This window comes from Vigna radiata, chromosome 10 (genome assembly GCF_000741045.1).
Source record: "Vigna radiata var. radiata cultivar VC1973A chromosome 10, Vradiata_ver6, whole genome shotgun sequence".
Lineage (NCBI taxonomy): Eukaryota > Viridiplantae > Streptophyta > Magnoliopsida > Fabales > Fabaceae > Vigna > Vigna radiata.
Genome location: NC_028360.1, coordinates 3,228,098 through 3,250,225, shown reverse-complemented (window position 1 = coordinate 3,250,225; position 22,128 = coordinate 3,228,098). Strand labels below are relative to the sequence as shown.

The window sequence follows — 22,128 nt, the reverse complement described above, 5'->3', positions numbered from 1 at the left end:
GCGCGAAAACCTCGTGAACCTTGTAAATTTCCTCGTAAATTTCTTAGAGATGTTGAAATTTCCTGGCATTGTAGTAATGTATATATATTTTTTGAATTGATCATCTTATAGCTCTAGACTTTTCCCTTTGAATTTATTGACACTTTTTATATGGGCGAGAATTCGCGTGAGACCTTGTTCACCCTTATTATTATTTTTTTTGAAAATTCTGAATTTTGTCACTAATGTACTTTCCTTCAACTGATTTGTATCGAATTCACGAATTCCTGTTGAATGTTGGTGATGCATGGTGTGCCATGCTTTTCCTATGATGATGCATGCACGATGCTAAATGCATGAATGTATGGGTGAAAATTCATGTGAGACCCAAATATTTTATCATATTTCTCGTTTCGTTTTAATTAATTCCACGTCATCCTTTAAGAACAAACTTGCACCCAGAGAATCTGCCTATGATGCTCATTATTTTCGGGAGGCATTCTGAAAGTTAAGAGCGACCTTACGAGGAAAAGAAAAGAAATTATTCAATAAAACACAATACAATAATGTCAATCCCACGTTAAGAGCATTCCCCCATCATGGAATCATTATGTATAGAATTTGTTTACTGTGTCAGAATTAACTTGCAAAGGTAAAGCTCCTCTCCCATCATGCCTGTGAGAATAAGTGCCCCACCATCAAATGCCTGCTTTTCCACAAATGGGCCTTCATAATTTGGAGTCCACTTGCCCATGTGATCCTTTTGTATTGGCAAAAAATTCTTTTTTTGGTACTAGTTCGCCTTCTTAGAATTCTCTAGGATGTGTTTTCTACTCTTTCTTCATGCTAGTGTTGATTTTTACCTCTTCTTGATGGGGTTTTATTTCTTTAGAACCTTGCTCAACTAATCTCATTAATTTTAGAGAGGGTTCCAAATCAATTTCATAATCATCTTCCATGTTATTGAAAGAGTGCTCAAAATTAGGAATATCAACATTGTTGTTTTCAAAACATTCATTGTATTATTTGAGTTTTAATATTTTTTTAAAGACAAAGGATAAACACAAAAAACAATGGGAAAAACATAATTTAACATTAAAATGAAAGCAAAAGAAAATGTCAACTTGTAACGCACGAACCCCAAGGCTCTATGAAAAGCAGTGAGGTTAATTTAAAAAACGATTACATTTTAATAAGCATCACAGGAAAATTCTTTATCTTCCAGCTCTTGGGTTTGCAAATACTTCTTCTTCTTTATCCTCGTGATATATTTGTAGGAAACTTCTGTCGATCAGATCTTAGAGAATGCTCCTAAACCCGATACACTCATTGATGACATGTTCAGCTCTTGGATGGATTCCACATGCCTTCCCAGGGTCATTTTCGCCCCTTATCAAACCCAGTTTTACCAACTTTTCAAAAATGAACTTTTTAGAACTTCGAATTTCACTTACATCCTTTACTAGCTTGTGTCGTTCAACCTCGATGGCATTTGTTGAGGCATTTCCATGCTCGGCGAGGGGATTGACTTCAACACTAGGATTTTCCTCTTGGAATTTCAACCATCATGCATCAATTAGCGATTGTACTTTGAACTTAAGTGAAAGACACCTTTTCGTCGAATGGCCCATGCATCCCCCATGAAAATCGAATCTTGCATTTGGATCAAAGCTCTTAGGATATGGAAGCTGTAAGGGCTTCATGGGACGAACAATGGCCAGACCCTTCTTTAAGAAGTGAGGTAACAATTCTGTATGGGTCTGTCCTAGGATGAGCACTTTGACCCATGTTCTGATTGGGACCCAAGTCAGCCCCAGCTTTCCAGGCATTATTCGAAGCCTATAGTGGTTGATAACATCCTAGCGATTGAGGTCTTGTTAGGGACCAGACATTGTATTTATTCACATAAAGAGGGTAACTCGGGCTTGATTGATAGCTATGAGTGGGCGCATGACCTCCCCACATGGGTATTGCTGATGTTGCATGTACTCCCCCTTCTTTCACTTTTTTCGAATTAAAAACATGTTTCTTTGGAGTGGTGGCTTGAGATGTAATTTTTCCACTTTTCAGTCTGATCTCAATCCTTTCGCCTATGATGATAATATCAGCGAAGTTGGAAGACACATTTTCAATCATATGCTCATAAAAGGGTGGTTGTAGCATGCTCACAAACATTACAACCATCTCCTTGTCACATAGGGGTGGCTCAACCTGCGTTGCCAGTTCTTTCCATCGTTGCGCATATTTCTTAAAAGATTCTTCCCTTTCTTTGCCATGTGGTGTAATTGTAACCTGTCTAGCACTACATGCATGTTGTATTTGTACTACCTTACAAAGGCGTCTGTCAAATCTGCCCAAGAACGAATATGAGAGGGATTCAAATGTGTATGCCAACTTAACGCTACTTCAGCCAAACTATCTTGAAAGAGATGGATGAGTAATTTGTCGTCATGAGCGTAAGTAGCCATTTTTCGACAATACATGGTCAAATGGTTTTTAGGGCATGTGTTTCCCTTGTACTTCTCAAATTCCGACACTTTAAACTGGTGTGGAATTGTCCCTCCTGGGGCTAGAATCAACCTCGCTACGTCACCAAACCTGTAACTCTCAAACCCTTTTTGGGGATATCTTTGATAGCTTCATTGACAAGAGCAACTAGTTGGGAAAAAATTTCCCTTCCAATGCCTCACAACCTGTTCTTGATCCTTAATATGGCTCTTCAACTGCTTCATCATAGCTTGATTCCTTTCTTCCATTCTCATCCATTTCGCTTGTTAGGCAATGCAACTCTCCATTTGCTTCATCACTTTCTTCTGCCTTTTCACGTTCTTGGTCTAGTTCTACCTTGAACGACACTGCCATCCTTTTCATTTGCTTCTCTACTTCCTTGACCTGAATCTGAGCTTCTCTCAGTCTTTTTAGGGCCTTTTGTCTATCTCTCTTGGACTCTTCATAAAGATATTTCCAATTTTCTTTAGCCTCCAATGTCGTATTCTTTCTTTCACCCTCATACAAAGCTCTACACTGGCGGTTGCGAGATTTTGCTTTAATCAGTGTGTGCAACCTCTTTCAATGCTTTGTTTCCTGAGAATCTCTTCGTATGCTTGCATTGTTTCTTCCTTTTCTGATTTCAAATCTACAAAATCATTGCGAGCGTTTCGTAGCTCCCTTATCAACTTAGCATTTTGATCTCTCATTTCTTCTATTTCTATCTTCAATTGTTTTACCTTATCAGACTTTGGATCCTGAAACTGCCCTTTTTTGCTAATTGACCTGTGGTTGACTTGAATGGAAATTTAATGTCCTTTACCCTTTGTGTAATCCAATTGTGATAACTAACTTCTTGATTTATCACTCTTGTCCTTTCATTTTCCTCAAATCGCACGATGTTTCCCTAGGCTCTTCTGATCTCTCTTAGTTTCTCAATAAAGCATCCATCTTCATAATAAATGAATAATGGGGTGAGATAATCGGGTGATGGTGCTCCTCTCATGGGATGCCCAAACTATCTCCGTACCAAAATAGGATTGTAGTTGATATAGTACCGAGCTCCAATGAGTGGGACGTTGGGGAAATTGCCACAATAATGGATGAACTACCTGCCTCTAAGCCAAGAAGGACGTCATTTTATCTTCCTTCCATTTAGACTTGCGAAGAAATGAGTCCATTCCTCTGCCCTTGTGCTCTTATCAACTATCCCTTTGAACATTCGAGAAGCCAACCACTGATATAACACTGGTAAACAACAGATGATCTTTTGTCCTTTTCTTTCATGGCAGAAACTCGTTGTCCCATAAACATCAGCAAGAATTGCAGTGACAGGATTTTCCGATCTCGTCTTAGTTGCTACAAAAACATCCATCGCGTCGTAATCCACAATGATGCCATATAATGTAAGGGCCAACACGTCCATGAAGGTTTCCCACTCTTCACTGCTAGCCAGACGATGTAGGTATTGCTCCAAATACTCTTGAGTGAGTCCTTTCACATTGTTTCTTGTTACCAGCCTGTCTTCGAATTCTCTAGGGTGTAATTTCATTATAACATTGATGGTAGTAATAGAAGCACGATGTTATAAGTGTTGGTATGGCGTTGTACCCTCTAGAGGTAAGCCCAAGATATGCTCGAACTCTTCTACAGTCGGTGCTAACTGGAAGTCTTGAAACGTAGTGGAGAATCATAATATTGGGACAGGGTAGTAATAGCAAGTGATTGTATGTCTACCTCCATTAGACTGAGCAAATTTCCATACTTCTTTTTGAATGTTTCTTTCTTCATGGTCTTCATTTGCTTTCCTAATCTTATAAATCCCGTTAGATTCATATTGGAGACTCTAATGTGTGATCTTCTTCTTAATATGGCAGAATTAGTTTGCTGCATGGTTTCGAATTCCATGTTAAGTCCCAACCTTTACAATATTAAACAACTCTGTGATTTCCGCTAGTATTGGTAAAAATTTTGCTAATGCATGTAATGTATGAAAACATATATGCCAAATAATAATTGAAAGACAACAATGTCCTAAGGTCTAAGCCTTGTATATGCAATCTCATAGGGAAAGCCTCCTAAACCTAAAATCAAGGCCACCAGAGCTATGGCCATTTTCACAGCTTTTCCACAACAATTCAAACGCAACTAGGTGTGAAATTGCATGTAAAGAGAACAGACATTGGTTGAGGGTCTCACGATAGCCAAACTGGAAATAGTCCAGATGTGACACTGCTACACAACCCTTTTAATTCTATGTTACACTCAGACCCGGGTATAGGGTCTCACTCATTATATGCACAATAATAATAATAAAAACAAATATAAATAAATTACCAAAATAAATAAAGACAATCATATATAATAAATAAAGGGAAAATAAATAAAATATAACAAAATAAAATAAAATAAAATAAAATAAAGAAAAACCACATCAATTTTGCACATTTAATTAACAAGGCATGATTCTCAAACGTCCCTAGTGGAGTCGCCATATGTCGCAACCAGGATTGCGACAGGACGGCGAACAGAAAACAAACGGTTTTAAGAAAAGATTTTGGGAGTCGCCACCATAATTTATTATGGAAAAATCCTAAAATAAAAGCATGGTCTACGAAAAAAAAAAACATATTTTCAGGTTCGGGAATCGGTTACACGTAAGGAAGGTATTTGCACCCTAGCGTGTTTGCCCAAAGGCAGTACCTCTAATTAAATGTATAACGTTGACGTGGTTTTATTAAAATATTTATTTTTCCCTAAAAAAATAATTATATAAAGAAATTAATAAGAAACAAAAAATATTTTTTTTGTTTTATGAACCCGACAAGGATTGACCCTACTCCTACGTATATCCTTTTATTATGAACAATCAGGGATCACATAGTTCTTTATCTAGAAAAAGGTTTGTGAGTTTGCTTAAAAATTATTATGAATTGTTTGAGATTGATATTTTTTTGTTTTAAATACTTTTTATTTTTTTTATTTTAAGAAATGGTGGGAAAAATAAAGAAATCAGTCATAGGCCGATGTGTATCATTTATTTTAAGATTTATTAATATGTGATAAGAAATATTTTTTTATCTTTGAAATTGTTTATTTATTATTTATTTTCTTAAATAAAATAATAAAATAAAATAAAACATCACGTGATGCGAGAGATATAACCAATACCAAAAGAAATGAGAGAAAACATTCTTTTTACGGTTTTTCTAGAGAAAACGTTATTTTGGTGTAGAAAAATAATACCTTTTAGAAAGAAAAAAAAAACTTCAAAGTACGATAAAAAGAAAAAAAATAATGGTGTAGAGATGGCATACCTTTTTAGCTTTCGGTACCCCTAATTCTTCCTTGGTGATTACCGTTGACAAAACCCCTATGTATGAGAGCTTATCTTCCTCTATCTTTATTTCTCTCTTTCAATCTCTATTATCCCTAGGTGTCTCCCTCTATTTTTTTTGTCCCCCCTTTTCTATCACAGGCTGCATATTTATATACACACATTGTAATGTTATGATCATCTTGTGAATTAATTGACAATGAACAAAATAGGGAAAGAAATGGTCTTGGTTACAACAAATCAAATAATATTCAAGACATTGATTATAAGTATTATCTGAAAATATATTTTTCTCTTTAAAAAGCAACTCGCGCAACAAATATATTATTTTTAATTATTGCTTATAATTATTGGCATAATGTTGATTCAAATTATTACCATATTAAACTAATATTTCAAAATTACATATACATTTTCTTTTAAGGAAATTATTTTGTCATTTTTTTCTTCCTTTTTTTTCTTTACCCACATCATTAATTATTATTCTCTCATTATTTAATTTTAATTATTTACTTTTCCGAACGAAATTGGGTGTTGACACAAATGTATTAATGTAACAGTAAACAACAACATACTCAACTTCATATAGTACAAAGTTAACTTAATTCATATTCAATCACATTATTAACACTGGTCGAATTTAAGCACAATATCTTATTTCATTGATGATCAAAAGATATTACAATCAGATATACAAAAAGTTAATGGCTTATAAAGCCAACAAAAAGAAACACTCAAAGCAAACAAGCAACTAGACACTTCAACAAACAACAACCGACTAAAACAATAGACAAGCTCTCCTAGTAACCCTATTCTAAATCTGAAGTATCCATAGAATCCTCCTCAGAAGAACTGCCTTCCTTTCATTGTTGAGCCTCGTCAAACCTTCTTTCAAGATGATTGAATTTATCATTCAGAATTTTGAACTAATTAGTTGCGAACCTCTCAAAATTGCTTTCTAGAAAGAAGTATGTTCGTTCTTCATTTGCTGCAAGAGTATGTTAAGACTCTGGCAAGTGTACCGAATCGTATCAAGTAATATAAACGGTAAGACCGAGTATCGTTTCCCAAGAGACTCTTTGGCTTAAAATTTTGTATGATTTCTTGATTATTTAAGACTTGAACAAAACGAAATTCAATGTTTTATATGCAAATACGAAAATCAAATATGCATGTAGAGATTGATCAATTGACAGTTGAACGATATGGATGAATGGTGTTGTTGGGGTTTCCGACTTATCCTAATCCACTCTCATATATCTTATGAATTCTACTTTTTCATTAATGTTAATGTCACTTTCTAATTTACCCTAATCCCAATGTCTTTGTGAAAAGAGTCTACTCCTAATCATTAGTTTACTATGTCTAGTCTCCCTAGGAATTGATCATGCATTACATTAATTTGCACAGAAGCTTAAGGCAATTGGTCCTCCTATCCCTATGTTTAGGCAATATTGCTCCCAAGAAAATTTCCCCATGTCTAGATCTACCCATATGTGTCCATATAGATAAAATCAAAGGTTATGCTATTGAATAATGTCTTAAACAAAGCATACAAAGATAATAGAGGAAAAACTCTAACAATTAATGAAATCAAGCATATGAATAAAGCATCAATTCAATATATGAGAGTATCAAAGGATTACATCGTTTTCCCCAACAACAATGGAGTTTAGTTCACCATGTACATGGTGAAACTAGATGAAATAAATGAAAAAAATGAAAGATAAAACCCTAAAACTTGTAGATCGGAGCTTTTACATCCAAAATTCGCCTCCAAGGAGTGAAGAAGGTGTTTCTGCGTCCTTTCTGCCAAAATATCACCTCTAAGGGTCGTACAAATCTATTTATAGTTCATTAAAACAAAGCAGAAATTGGCCCAACCCAAAAGACTAGCGCTCAGTAGCGCCGCTCAGGGATGAGCGCGATACCCATGGTTCCCATCAACGTTGGCGCTTAAGCGTTTGGTCGTATCTATGGCGCTCAACGGTCGGCACGACACTTAATTTCCCCTCAGCGTTGACACTTAGGCATTGGTCAGAGACTTCTTCCACCAGGCTGGCGCTCAGCGCTAGGTTAGCGTTGAGCGGTGGTTGCGTTTCTTCATTAGTTCACTTTTTCACCTTCTCTTGAGTCCAACTCTCCTCTACTTCAACTTCCTTCATTCAATTCCAGATAAAACCTGCCAAATCATGAGAAAACTAAGCATAAAACCAAGAAAACCACCTTTGACTCTCCTATTTCCTAACTTAAGCAAAATTCACGATTTCAAGCTAATTCTAAGTCATAAAGGTTGTGTTTTACATCAAATTCAAGTATCAAAATAACGGTTTTTGAACCGTTATCAGAGTACTCCTTGAGCTATAAACAAAATCCTCTTCACCTATGAAACACCAGCCTTTCATAGTCTTCACTAATCCAAGAGACACAATAGAGTTTCCGTCAAACACATTTGTGGAATCCCAAAAGCACTTTTTTCTCACCATTGATATCTACACCTTGAAGCACAAGTATCTTGCTTATGAAAACATCATATGGCAAACAATGTGATCTTTTGAATGCTGCATTTTTCATATGATCTTTTGACTACTTGTAACCAGTTTGTTGGAATATTGCTTTTTATGGCATGTAGCAAGTAAACACCTTCAGTGGACATTTTGTCCCCTATCAGCCTCCCTGGTAGAATTACACATGCGAGAAGATGAGCAACAATCTTTTCCTCCTTGTTCAGCCCTTCATGTGCAAAGAATCTCTCAATTGAGTATTTTCCAGGAAATCTTAGCCAGTTTTTGTAAAGATCTCTCTTATTTAACACTCAGTTAGTTGCTGCAGTTGGCAAGTGAGAAGAAGTTCCTTTAGCTGTTAATCCCGTAATTAGATTCCACATAAAGTTGTCAATGTGAATATCAACACCTTTCACTCTGGATTGAATATCATCATTTACAATCTTCAAATTATGATAGAACACTCTAACAAGGTCCGGATACCAATAACCTTTCATTTGTACAAAAATAGAGAGTCTCTGTCTCTTGAACCATTCTAGAAACTGAAATCCCTCTTTTTCAAACATGTTCAAGTTCAGATTTTTAGGAGGAGCAATAACCTTGACGCTACTGTTTAGAAATCTTTCTTTGGTTTCTTCATCACTGATCCATCCAGCAGGATTAGGGCCTTTTGCCGCAACAACTCCCTTTCCTCTATTTCCTCTTGAAGACGGATTTGGAGACACCATGAGATTTGGATTTCTTGAAAGCTTCTTCTTCAGTTTAGGGTTACCAGAATTACTCCAACCAACCTTACTAAATGCTATCGCAGTTCCTCAAACATGACATTAATATAAAGGCACGAACTATAAATACTCAAATATACCCATTTTAAAATTTTAAATAGATAAGCCCAAAGGAGAGATATCTAGTCGATTTCATTAATTGTAAAGTTGACTTCAGTATGATAGAAAGATTTTCAACAACAAAGTTACACATCACTCAAAAACATATTCGACTTCATACTTAATCCAGTCGATTAAAATTCGTGAAAATGAATTTGCATATACAACAATCTCAATCAATCAAACAACAATCATGCATTCATCAAACAATCATTCAAGCAATTATTATGCATGATGCAGTGAAATAATACACGTTACCACTTGTAGATACTCAAGAATTTTGATATTATCAAGTTAACTTGTCCTTGAGTTTTGCACTGCTACAACATCAACTATCCTGCAAAACAATTCAGATTTTTCTATGATGGTACCCATTTGAATTTGGGTCCTTGTTTGTTAGTTGTAGATAGTTGTTCCTTAGGTACCCATCTGTATATCCCTTTAGGAACATCAACCTTTCTGTAATAGCAATTTCTAACATTATGCCTAATATTATTACAATAGAAACAAGCATGTGTAACAGGTTTACTTATGCCAACAAATCTCTTTGTATTTGTCCTATTACTCTGAGCTTTGTAACCTATTCCCTGTTTATACACTGCTTTACTAGAAGACTTTAAAACAACATTCAGATTATCTCTACCCTGAGTAAATTTAGCTAGCTTGCTAGTTAAGTAATTAATTTGTTCTATATGAGAAGGGCATTTTTCACATTCCTTTTCAACTGTTTTAGTATCATTTATTATAGTTCTTGCAGTTGCTAAGGCAATATCTAGTTCCTTTTGCAGTTTCTCATTATCCTTAATCAAGTTATTAATTATATGCTCATAATCTCTCCTCTTAGAGTTGAGTCGATTAACCTTATATTGCAGTCGCATAGCCTCAGCATGTATCTCCTGAAAAGCATCATGGAGCAAGTCATACTTGACTTCAATTGGCTCTTTTTCGAATTCTGCATCACTATCATAATCGTTCAGCGCTGAGCCAACCATGAAGAAGATGTTTGATTCTTCTTCACGATCACAATCTTCACCACTAGAAGAATTTGTATCACTGTTCTCCCAGGAAATGTAAGCATTATTCTGCTTCTTGTTCTTTTCTTGAGTAAATCTTTTGCTCGCTTTTTGCTTGACTTTCAGGTCAGGACATTCAGGTTTGATATGTCCTTCCTTTCCACATTCGTAGCATTGGACAACATTTGATCTTGCAACTTTCTTTCCTTTTTCAGTACCTGCATGGTCAGTAAGTTGACTCTTATTTTTCATAAATCGATTGAACTTTCTTACCACTATGGTCATTAGCTCATTGTTGTCCAGTTCAGCCTCTGATTCATCTTCTGATTCCACAATCTTTGAAGCTTTTCTGTTTGTGGCTTTTAAGGCAATGGACTTCTTTTCTTCAATTTCTTCCTCTTCTTTCAACCTTCCAAGTTCTAGCTCATGTTCCCTTAACTTGCCGAACAAGGTTTCCATATTCATGCTTGTGAGATCTCTTGACTCAGAAATTGCAGTGACCTTCGGTTGCCAACTTCTATTCAGACTTTTCAAAATCTTTATGTTGATCTCTTCTTTGTAAAAAATCTTCCCTTGAGCCATTAGGTGGTTGACTATATGCGTGAATCTTTTCTGCACCTCATATATAGTCTCACCAGCCTTCATTCTGAATAATTCATATTCTTGTATCAGTGAATTCTTTCTAACTCTTTTGACTTCGTCTGTGCCCTCGTGAGTGACCTCCAATACGTCCCACATTTCCTTGGTAGTTTTGCATTGTGAAATCTTGAAAAATTCATCCATAGTTAGTGCAGAGGCAATTACATTTATGGCTTTCACATCATATTGTGCTCTAGGTTTTTATCCTGAGTCCACTCAGAAAAATTTTTCAAAACAGTTTTTCCATTAACAACATGAGTTGGCTCGTATGGACCGTTCAATGTTACATCCCAAACACCTTTATCAAGAGATTCAAAAAAGATTTGCATCCTGATTTTCCAAAAATGTTACATTACCAAACATGATTAATGTATTTTTTTCACATAACATTATTAATAAAGTAAAATAACTGGTTAACGAAAATATAAAGTAAAAAAAAACTGAAATAATTAGCCTCTTTTGTGCATATATATTAATGTTATTTTTATTTTTAAAATAAAGGAAATTTAACGAAGAAACATGAAAAATATACGCTGATACTTTATGAAGTAATTTATTTGTATTATAAATATGTTATTAGACTTAATAAATTCGAGAGTCCTGGACACCAAATTTAAATTTGATTGTTTGAGGCAATATTCCATATATATAGGTTTTATTTTAAAAGGAAGAGTTGTTTGTTTATATGGTAGAAGCATTTAGAGCAAATGACATGTGATACACTATGATTTCCAAGTCCCAACAAAATACATCTTCATCCAACATCATAACTATCAAACGAAAATATCACATTCAAATGCATCAAAATAGACAACCATCATGCACTAACTGACCACACAATTATGCCTGCCTATGCTAAACAACTCACATCAAATTAAAACCACTCTTTCTACTCTTCTCACATTTTCTTCTACACAAACCCTTCCACAACTATGTTTTAAACTAATTTCTGGATCATTAAACTCATAAAATCAACTTAAAAACTTTTTTTCCATACTATAACAAAATGCATCTTAGAAAAAAAAAATGAGTTCCTAAAACAATTGTACCTTCAAGGCTTTAATGTAATAATATTAATCACTCATTTACATTCACATGCTCAATGATTTTACAAATATATATTATAAAAAATTTACAGTTTTTTTATCTTTTCACTAATTTTATTTTCATGTAAAAAATTAAAGAAAAAATAAGTATATAATAAATCTAAATATACTACGTATATCATACATTTTATAAAAAAATTTACATGTCTCATCTTTTTATTAACTTTTTTTTATGTAAAACCTAAAGAAGAAAAAGAGTAAATCATAAATCTATATATGTTACGTATATATCATACATTTTATCTAACATTGAGCATGTTGTTTGAAAAATAGGTTCGGAAAGAAATTATTAAGATCTTTTTAAGTGTTAGCATTAGATCATATCAATGTCACTAGATCGTAGTAAAAAATATCACAACTAATTTATGTGCACTTCAATGACAATTGAAGTTGTAAAATTAAGTTGTACTAATTATCTTTGTCCTAAATAAGTTGTGTATAAACTTTAGCAAAAAGAGTTAGATTTTCTTCAGAAAAAATAACCTAAATTCAGCCAACAATTTTATCCCTAATTTCTGAAACCAATTTTAAATAAGATTGATAAGTGATTTAAGATTTTGTCTTTAAACATAAATTTTATATGGATTAAGAAAAGTATTTGTAAGATACTGTCCTAAAAGCAGATATTTTTGCAGAGGTTAAAAAATTACATTAAAGGTTGGTTAATTAAAGCAGTGGTGGCTCAGTTATTTTGGGAAGATAAATCAGTTAATCGTTTAAAGCAGTTTCTGGGTAGTTGCAGAAGAATAAAGCATAGGAATTAATGGACAATAATACTTCACAATAGCAACTCATATGATATAGGTTCCAAAAGTAAGATTGTAAGTATTATAAAAGACATGAGGTAAAGAGGTCAGGAACAACATGAGTTGTGAAGTCAAATCAGTTTCCTAATTCACAATATGAACCTATGTTACCTAGTAGAGTCCTCCAACATCCTATTTTATGTAATGTTTCAAATCTCTATATACTCCTATTTCTTTCATGTTCATCCACGACCATGAAGGTCAAGCTTGGAGTGTCATACCCATAAACCTTCTCCTCTTGTAATTAGCTTTGAAACAAGCTTGCCTCAGCTTCTTGGCTTTTGCACATAATTCCAGTCCTGGTAATTTTTCCAACAACCTTTTATGCTTCTCCAACATGGGAACCTCGTCTGCCAAACCCAATTCCTGCACCACATACCAACCACTTTCAACCATTGACCACAGAAAAGTAATAAAATCAGTGGTTAATGAGTTTTCACGTTGGTTTTCTTGTCACCTTCACTGCCCTTTTATGGGGCACAAACTATTGCAAAACAGTACAAACTACAAAGTTCTATAATTATGATTCCGCGTGGGGTCCAACTCCTACAATTGTAAACTCAGGATTTCTCAGCAATTTACTGGTTGAGTAATTAAGACACGAGAAATAAGGTAATAAAAAGAGAATGTAGTTTCAGTCTATGCTCATTAAATGTTAAAGATATACTCATACATAGGACATGACAAGCATGTCTGGGTACATTACCTTAACATTCTCGATGAGTAATTGCAAGCTCTTGAGTTTCCTATGGGGCCACCTCATGATGTTAAGCTCCCTGCACCTTCTCTTCAACATGGTTAGCCCCACATTCATTTGCTTCGCAGCTTCATTAATGGGAACATCAAAATGCTTCTTTATCTCCTCAAATTCCAAAGCACATGGCTTCTTCTTCTTCTTACTGCCACTACTACCACTAGGCACTGCCATCTGCTCGATATTCTGCACCTCCTCTTTCTTCACACAAATCGCAGACCCATTTTCAATCGCCAATAAAGCATCCCCAAAACCCTTCTCGCGACCGCAATGACCCTCTTCGGGAACAACAATAATGTTCAAGGGCTTCTGCTCCACCTCCTCCAAATCTTCACCCAGGGGTGGGAGGCTAAAATCGAGGTCCAGGTTTTCCAAATCTGGAAACTCATTCAAGCAAAGTTGCTTACTTGAATACGGCAACTGCTGTGTCCAATCGTGACCGGAAAAACCCTCTAATGGTGAAAGTGAAACATCCATCATCGCTCTGAAGTCACATACACCATTAAAATACCACGAACAAAAAAAAAAAAAAACAATATAGTACTGTTTATCGTATAAGACAAAATAAAAGAAAGAAAGTTCCAATCAACCTCGAAAGTCACGAGAAACTGTTCCATAGGAATAATACTAAGCAAAAGACGGTGAAGAAATAGTAGCTTACTTGTCTGTGGGGTATAGTTGAGCAGAGAAAAAGCATGAGGCGAAGGTATGAGGAATGATCTCAAAATTGGGGAAATCATGTTCGGAAGCAAATTCCATATTGGAGAGAAAGAGGAGAATGCGAATGGGTTTGGAGAGACTAAAAAAAAAGAGTATTTATAAATGTGTGTGAGATGATGTGTGGTTTGGGAAAAGAGGGGGTTACAATTTTTGAGACATTGAACGCTACTTTAGATACATCATAATCATATTCATATTCATTTCAGTTTGCATTAACCTTAATTACTAATTACACAATCACCTTTACTCATCCAATCTTACATCTGCATATGCTTATCTCATTTTAATCACAAATTAATAATCTTGTTAGTGATCATGTTCTTCAGAAATTGATAATAAATTAGCAAGAAAAAAAACAAAAGAAAGGCATATTTTTTATGATGTAATGGAAGTAAGAATGTTAGTGGTGGGGAGATTTGTGATTGTTGTTTTGTTTGTACGTGTATGAGGAGTTGTAAAAGCGTGTTTTTCCTTACATGTTTTGTCATCTTCTAGTGTTTTAGGAAATGATGCTATGTTCATACCTGTTTCTAAAGTAACGCATGGAAATATTATAAAATAAAACNAACNCANAANATATATATATATATATATTATATATATATATTATATATATTATATATATATATATATATATATATATATATATATATATATATGGTGCAATGATGGTTAGAGGTGGGTTCTAAGCCTAACTCAATCCTATAAAATCAATTTGTAAGGTGAGGTTTACATTCCACTTATATATTATAAATTGGTCTTATCTCTAATCGATGTGGGACTTCCAACACATCTCTCTCACGTCAATGTATATACATATTCTTCGCTGATTTTGGGTATAGAAGGGTGAGAAAAAAAAGACAAATTAGTAAGAATTTTACGTGAATTACAAGTTTCACATTGCTTTAAAGATCTTAATATTTTGAGTTTAAAATGATATTTTCATCTTTATACGAATTATTTCTAACTCATTGGTGTGAAATTTTCTTAGTACATAATAATGTGGTATAAATTGTGGTGTTGATAGTAAAATCGGCTAGTCTACTGTATTTTTGCGCACCAAATATAGTTCGGACTAGCTTTTGGTCCACTCCATCACCTTGTCAGTTTTTTCCTTTTAATTTTAGTTTTTTATTCTATATTTTAACAATAAATATATATATTTTTAAATATACTTATTTATTATAATATTTTAAGTCTTAAATAATTAATTAATATTTTGAGATCAATAAATTAAAAATTATTTAATTATTATTAATAATAACATCTTAACTGTTTATGATTTGAATTATAATAATATAACATATTTATATTTCAAAACATATAATACAAAAAAAATTAATTCTCAGTTATTTTTTCAATTTTTGTCTTAATTAAAACAGATCAGGCTAAATTCAAAATCTCAACATGTCCACTTAATTTAGTGACAGGTTGATAAATCAGCTTTTTTAACTTAGTATAATAAATAAAATGGATATTCAAGTTATTTAAGTTTTCTTATATTTTTTAAATGAATTTTCATTTCGACATTCAAACTAATATAAATCATTGAAATGTCATTTTCTGCTGAGCTTTTAATATTATCTCTTTGTTGTGTCTTAAAAATAAATTAATAAATACTGATTTTGATATTTTAAAACATATTAAAAACCATTAATATACCAACATTAATATAACAATATTTAGTATATATAAATGCAGAGAACAACATAAATTATTATACTTAGTTATATAACACGAGAGAAATATATTGTTCAACAATATTAGTTCATTTAAAGCAACAATATTTAGAATCTTAATTATTCATAAAATCACATACAGATAGATGTGTCGGTAGAGACATGTAATCATGATTTATTTTAATGCCAAAGATGTATAAAAAATAAAATAGAAAAAAAAGTAAGAATATTTTAGTAAAAAATATATTCACTGGATATATAACTCAAAATATGTAATTAATAATTAATAATATGTAATCATCCGAAAATATGTGTGTTTTATTTTTACGACGGTAATCTTACTTAGGATATATAACTCAAAATAAATTATTTCATCTATTTCAAAAATTAAAACACTTCACTAGCAAAATCTAAGGTTATATTATGTGGTTAACTCAGTTCGGTTGGAATTTTCTTTCTCTTATCTTGTTGTAAATTTTTATGATTTTTCTTTCAATGGTTAATAGGGATGGAGATATACTTAATGGAATTTTGAATAATATTGATGTATTTTATCAAAAAATTAAAAAAAAAATATTTTTTTGGTATGAAATGTGTAGATTAATTTGATTTTATTAGATATTGTGTCATCAACTAAAACTTTGATTATTTGAAAATTGGTATATGATAGTTTGGCTTTGATTTAAAGGTCTAAAATGGAAGTAATTATATATTTTTTATATTATTTGTGTGAGAATAATGTTGAATTTTTCTTTCGTTTGTTTTAGTATTATTATGTAGTTGTGAGAATTGTTGAAAAGAGTTTTTCATAATTTACATTTTTTTTAGATTTGTTGTTCAATTTATAAATTTAATCTCTTTGTAGTTCTTTTGTAAAAAACGACTATAGTGGTTATCATTATTATATTATCTAGGTGATTTGTGGATGAGAAACCATAATAAATTTCAAGATCCAATTGATTTTACTTTTGCTATTTTTTAAATTAAGGAGTTTGTGAATGATCAATAAAAATCTAAAAAATATGAGTAATATTATCTATGTTTTTCTAAAAACATAGTATAATAAGTTCCATTTACTAATTAACTCAAAGTGAATATTGATAGTACAACTATAAGTTATCATGTTACGATTTCTAAATGAATTCAAGATGAATATGTTAGTTGTTTTTCATTTATTTTAGGGATGCAGACTTATATTTTGCTGAGTTTATATGAAACGTCTATGCTTTAGAGCGAGTTTGGAAAGAGGAGAGACTTTTGTTAGAGAGTGATTATATTTTAGTTTGTTATGGTTTCTTAGATTAATGAGTAATACTTTAAAATCTTATAAGGAGACTACATCAATAGTTACAATTTTTAAAAAATATGCAATTTAATGTTTCTCATGTTTTTTGCTAAAAAAATCATTATGTTGATAAGTTAACTAATTTGATTTTTATTTATAGAAAAAAATATAAATAGTTTAATATTTTACTTCCATTTATTTAATTATATTTTTTTTATGTGTAGAATGTAATTTTTATTATGAATTTGGTTTGGTGTCTTTCCGTATTTTATTTTAATAAATTTTAATACGATGAAAAATGTTTGATGATTATTTCATGTCAGCAAAATTCAAATGTTAAAATTTAACCTAATATCTAATATGAATTATTCAAAAAATCCTTTAGTAACTCTAAGAATATAAAGATGCATATATCGCATATCGTATATAAGGTGATGGTAGAGTATGACAATATAGAAAAATGTCCACAAAATATTGAGACATTTAATCTCCTTACACATTATAATATTATTACTTTTGTAAATTATTATGAACGAAAAAAACCCTAGTGTTATCCCAAATAATCATATGGAATGAAACGATCATGATTATACCAGTAGAAAACTAAATAAAGAAAAATTACCGTAAAATTTTCTGTTGAACAGGTGCTGTTTTATATCTACATTGCAACAAAAAAAGTTTGAAGATATTTCGATATATAGAAAATACTTGTAGAGTTTATTGTTTAGAAAATATTTGGATAGAAAAATAATATTTTCTTCTCACTTTTTTCCTTTTCTTAATAAGGATAAGTGATTGCAAAGGGAATAACATTTCAATAATTTTTTATTTAATATAAATAATTTAAAATCTTACTATTTTATTTTCTAATTTACTTTATGTGACATTTCATTTTAATAGTATAAAACTATCAAAATGAAATGTTAAATAGATGCTAAAAGAATAACTAGGTAAAACAAACCTCCTTCAAAAAAGAGATCTATTTTTGTAGATCTATCTAACAACTCGTGTGCTTCTCCCTCACCTCTAGTTGGAACAACTGAAAAGGTGAATCCTTAAGCTCACACCATTAGGTGATCATCACAAAAGAGAAAAAACAACATATAAAGACACACACTGAAAAGCAAGGGTATAAGTTAGATAAACAAGAAAGTTTCATATTTATAATATTATCTAAAAAAAATTCAACCCTCAATTCAAGAGGATATAATGCACATCGATCATTCCATACATCTCACACTCAACAAGACTTATCCAGATTAGGTATGAATGTCGAACTATTGGTAGTTTGTGCACTTGTATCGTACCACTGACACTCTCCAACATCATACAATGTTAGTCCGTCTCAGTTGCCTAGGGCTAAATTCAAAGCCTATAGACAAGAACCTCCCGCTACTCTCACCACATCCATCGTTCCTCTCTACTTGAGAATGAATAATCATTAGAGTGTCGGAATAGACCACCATTTCAAAGCTTAATACATTCATACAACAACAACATCATCAACCAAGGCACTACCATGAAATCTCACCCTGAGTCATGGAATTACATCCACTAAACACACTTCCAATACACACATAACCTCAAGAATCAAACATTATGTATTTCAATTAATATTACAATTCAATTCATACTCTACAACACGTAGTAGAAACCAATCATTCCAACATTCACATACATTATACACACTGCAAGAAAACATAAAATCTTAGTTGAAAATCTGATATTTTCGGTCAGCGCACCAAGTCCATTCGCTCAGCTAAAGCCCACTCACTCAGCGCACCAAGTCTGTTCATTGAGCGTAACAAAAACAGTGGGTTCTGCTCACTTACCTCTCGCTCAGCGAGGAGTTTCACTCAACGAAACTGCATAATTCTACAGCACCAAAACTGCAGAATTTACATTACTCAACCACTCAAAACCTATTATATGCATCTTTCCCAACTTCTAGCACTCCTAGATTATAATATACAATCAAATATACTTAACCAATTGTTTCTAAACCATCATAAACACATTTTAAATTGTTTACTAACAAGATTAAACTTCAAAATCTAATAAACCTCAACTTATGGACCCAAATTGAATTCTACCATTTGTGGCACAATTTCAAGTAACTTATAGACTCTAACAAGTCCCAAATGACTTACCAAGACTCTCTAAACTGACCATTTGAGCATAAAACCTCTAACTCAAGTTTTCACTACTTCACTTCCTCAAAAACAATTTCTAAACTAAGCTAAACTACACCTATCTATCACCAAACCTTCTTAACACAGATTTCATCAATTTTAAACATCTTAACCACTCATAAAACACTTATAACTGACTTCTCTTACTTCAAACCAGTTCACAACACTTCTCTCAGTTTTTACTACTCAAGACCTCATTTTTAGACCAAAACAACCTACAAACAATAGTGACCCTTGTTCCCAATAAGTCAATCATCACAATTCACTTCATCAACACCAGATTCAACATCAATCTCATCTACAAACAGATTCAACATATTATACATCATTCATCAACACATACAAAACATCAAATACCTAATTGATTTCTCTACATTCAATCATAGTACAAAATTTTACTCCAACAGTTCAATATCCATACATCCTCTAACATACACAATTAGCATCAATTCAAGAAAACTCTAGCTTACCTTTCCTCTCAAAGAAACTGCCCAATCTTTAAAAACGCTCTGTCGATTACTTGAATTGCAAGGAATACCTAGACGAACTTACGAAACACCAAATTGAAAATAGACAGAGTCCTTAGAACTCTAAATGAATCAAGAATGTATAGGAGAAGCATGATCACACATGCAAAAATAAAAGATTCCTCTTAAATAGATTTAGGAACCAAAGAGGAAAAAGGAGTCAAAACTTACTTGATCTATTGAAGAAACTGATCGATTGGAAACGTAGACCTCGTTGTCGTGGTCAATTAGGTACCTCCTGATCATCAGAGAGGTGACTCGGGAGTTAGAACTTTTAGAGAGAAGGTAGAGAACTCTAGAAAAGTGGTTTCTTGAGAGATGGTATGTTTTAAAATAATGAAACTCGTTTATAATAAAAGTATTTATGATAAAACCATTTAAATTAAAATAATCGAGTATCATTATTTTTAAACTACCACCACTTCTAAAATACCATTTTCTAGGGTTTTACATTCTCCACAACAAGAAAAATTTTCATTCTCGAAAATTCACTCATTGGATTCAAGGAACAACCTACTCTCATCACATTCTCTATTACAACCACTTATTTGACAAAAGCACTACTCCTCACCCAACTTACTGACACGAAAAACCTTGTCTTTATGCTAAAATGCTCTAGTATTCAATGGTGTAGATTGGTATAGCCATTATTCTCAAAACAATATCGAATCCCCTATACCTTAACTTTTAAGAACATTTCTTTCACATAATCAACCATATTGTGTCTGCCACACTGCCAACCCCTCATATATCCTCCATCACTTCTTGTAAACCTCTTCTTAAACCCCCACTAGTCTTGACTTCAAATCCACCCTTGACTCATACTCTTTTACCTCCTCTTGCTTCTTGTAAGAACCTTTATACCACTAATTTGTGTTGAGATTGTTGACAACACAATATCTATATCACTCTAGTTTTTTATGATGACAACACATTGCTTAATAACACGCATATGTTGTTGTTGTGTTACATGTTCTTATGTTGATTGATTGATATATCTGTTGAACATGTTTATATGTTGTATTGATGTGTGAATGCATATATATTAAGCTTGTAGATGTTACATCATTTCTAGATGCATTGCACATGTTTTAAAGCATGAAAACTGCAAGCACTTTCATGAACTTATAACTGTGTGACAAAGCAGAAGTACAGTCGACTCTATTATTAATAGATTCGACTATGCTAAAATCTTTGTACATATTTTGAGAATCAGTGCTTTTGTGAGATTTTGAGAAAGAAAGAATTTCAAAATGTTTTTACATGTTGAAGTCGACTATGTGTGCCACATAATCGACTGCATTAGTTATCTGTTTTAAAAATATGTTATGCTCTTGCTCTATAACGGCTATATTTCCAAAAGTTAGTTAAGCATTGATTAGTTGGTCAACTGTATTAAATGTGTTTTTATTTTGGTTGACTGTATGCTACCAGTTTGACTGAACTGTTATAACTGTTATAATCCAGTTGACTGAATTAGTAGCATATTCAACTATGAGACTTTCTGATAAACAGAAAACTATAAATAGACTAAACACGAATCTGTTCAGAGACTTTTGATGATTTGACAATTTCATTTCTGTTTCAGATTGATATCTCTGGTTTTTAGAGTTCCGAGAATTCTCCAAGAAGACGGTGGTGATCTTTCTTGAAAGAGATTCAAAGGGAGACTTGCTGCGCACACATTGCTTGATCATATTCTGCATAGAGAAGGTGTTTCTGATTTGATCAAATTGAGGCTTGACATCCTTGAAGACTGCTGCATTATTTTGGCTTGGCATCCTTGAAGACTGCTATATTGTACGTGTTGTACAGGGGATAGACTTGTGGAGTCTGGTTCACTTTGAGGATTGTTCAAAGTGGTGATTGGCAGATTGCAGGAGAGAGGACATCTTGTTGTTTTTGTTGCCTATATTTTGGTTAAGGGTTAGAGAGGAGATTTATATTTTTGACGTGGAGGTATTCTATAAATTCCTTGTTGTAAAAACCGCAACCATTATAGTGCATTTGCTTCCTAGGTTGGAAGGACACTAGATGTAGGCATTGTTGGCTGAACCAGTATAAAAACCAGTGTTTGATTTTCTCTATCCCTGCACTTTTACTTTACAGTCGACTTTACTTCTAGCACAGTCAACTAAGTTTTTCCGCTGCATACAAATTTTCATTACTTGCATTTCAAGAAAGTTTGAAAAGTTTAATACTTTGTTTTCAAGATT

The 22,128-nt window shown here is 32.8% G+C and overlaps 1 protein-coding gene across 2 annotated transcripts; it reads right to left on the bottom strand.

Moving 5' to 3' along the window:
• Window positions 1-12,741: 12,741 nt before the first annotated feature.
• Window positions 12,742-14,476, bottom strand: LOC106774685 (protein RKD4). Of its 2 annotated transcripts, none has more exons than XM_022786971.1 (3): window positions 14,171-14,476; window positions 13,462-13,993; window positions 12,742-13,121 (listed from the first exon to the last, which is right to left on the bottom strand). In XM_022786971.1, exons 1-3 carry the CDS (start codon window positions 14,266-14,268, stop codon window positions 12,957-12,959), a joined length of 795 nt encoding a protein of 264 aa, XP_022642692.1. In that variant the 5' UTR covers window positions 14,269-14,476; the 3' UTR covers window positions 12,742-12,956. The 2 variants fall into 2 exon arrangements, with proteins under 2 accessions (XP_022642692.1, XP_014517216.2); XM_014661730.2 differs by having other exon boundaries at window positions 14,100-14,258.
• Window positions 14,477-22,128: the final 7,652 nt, after the last annotated feature.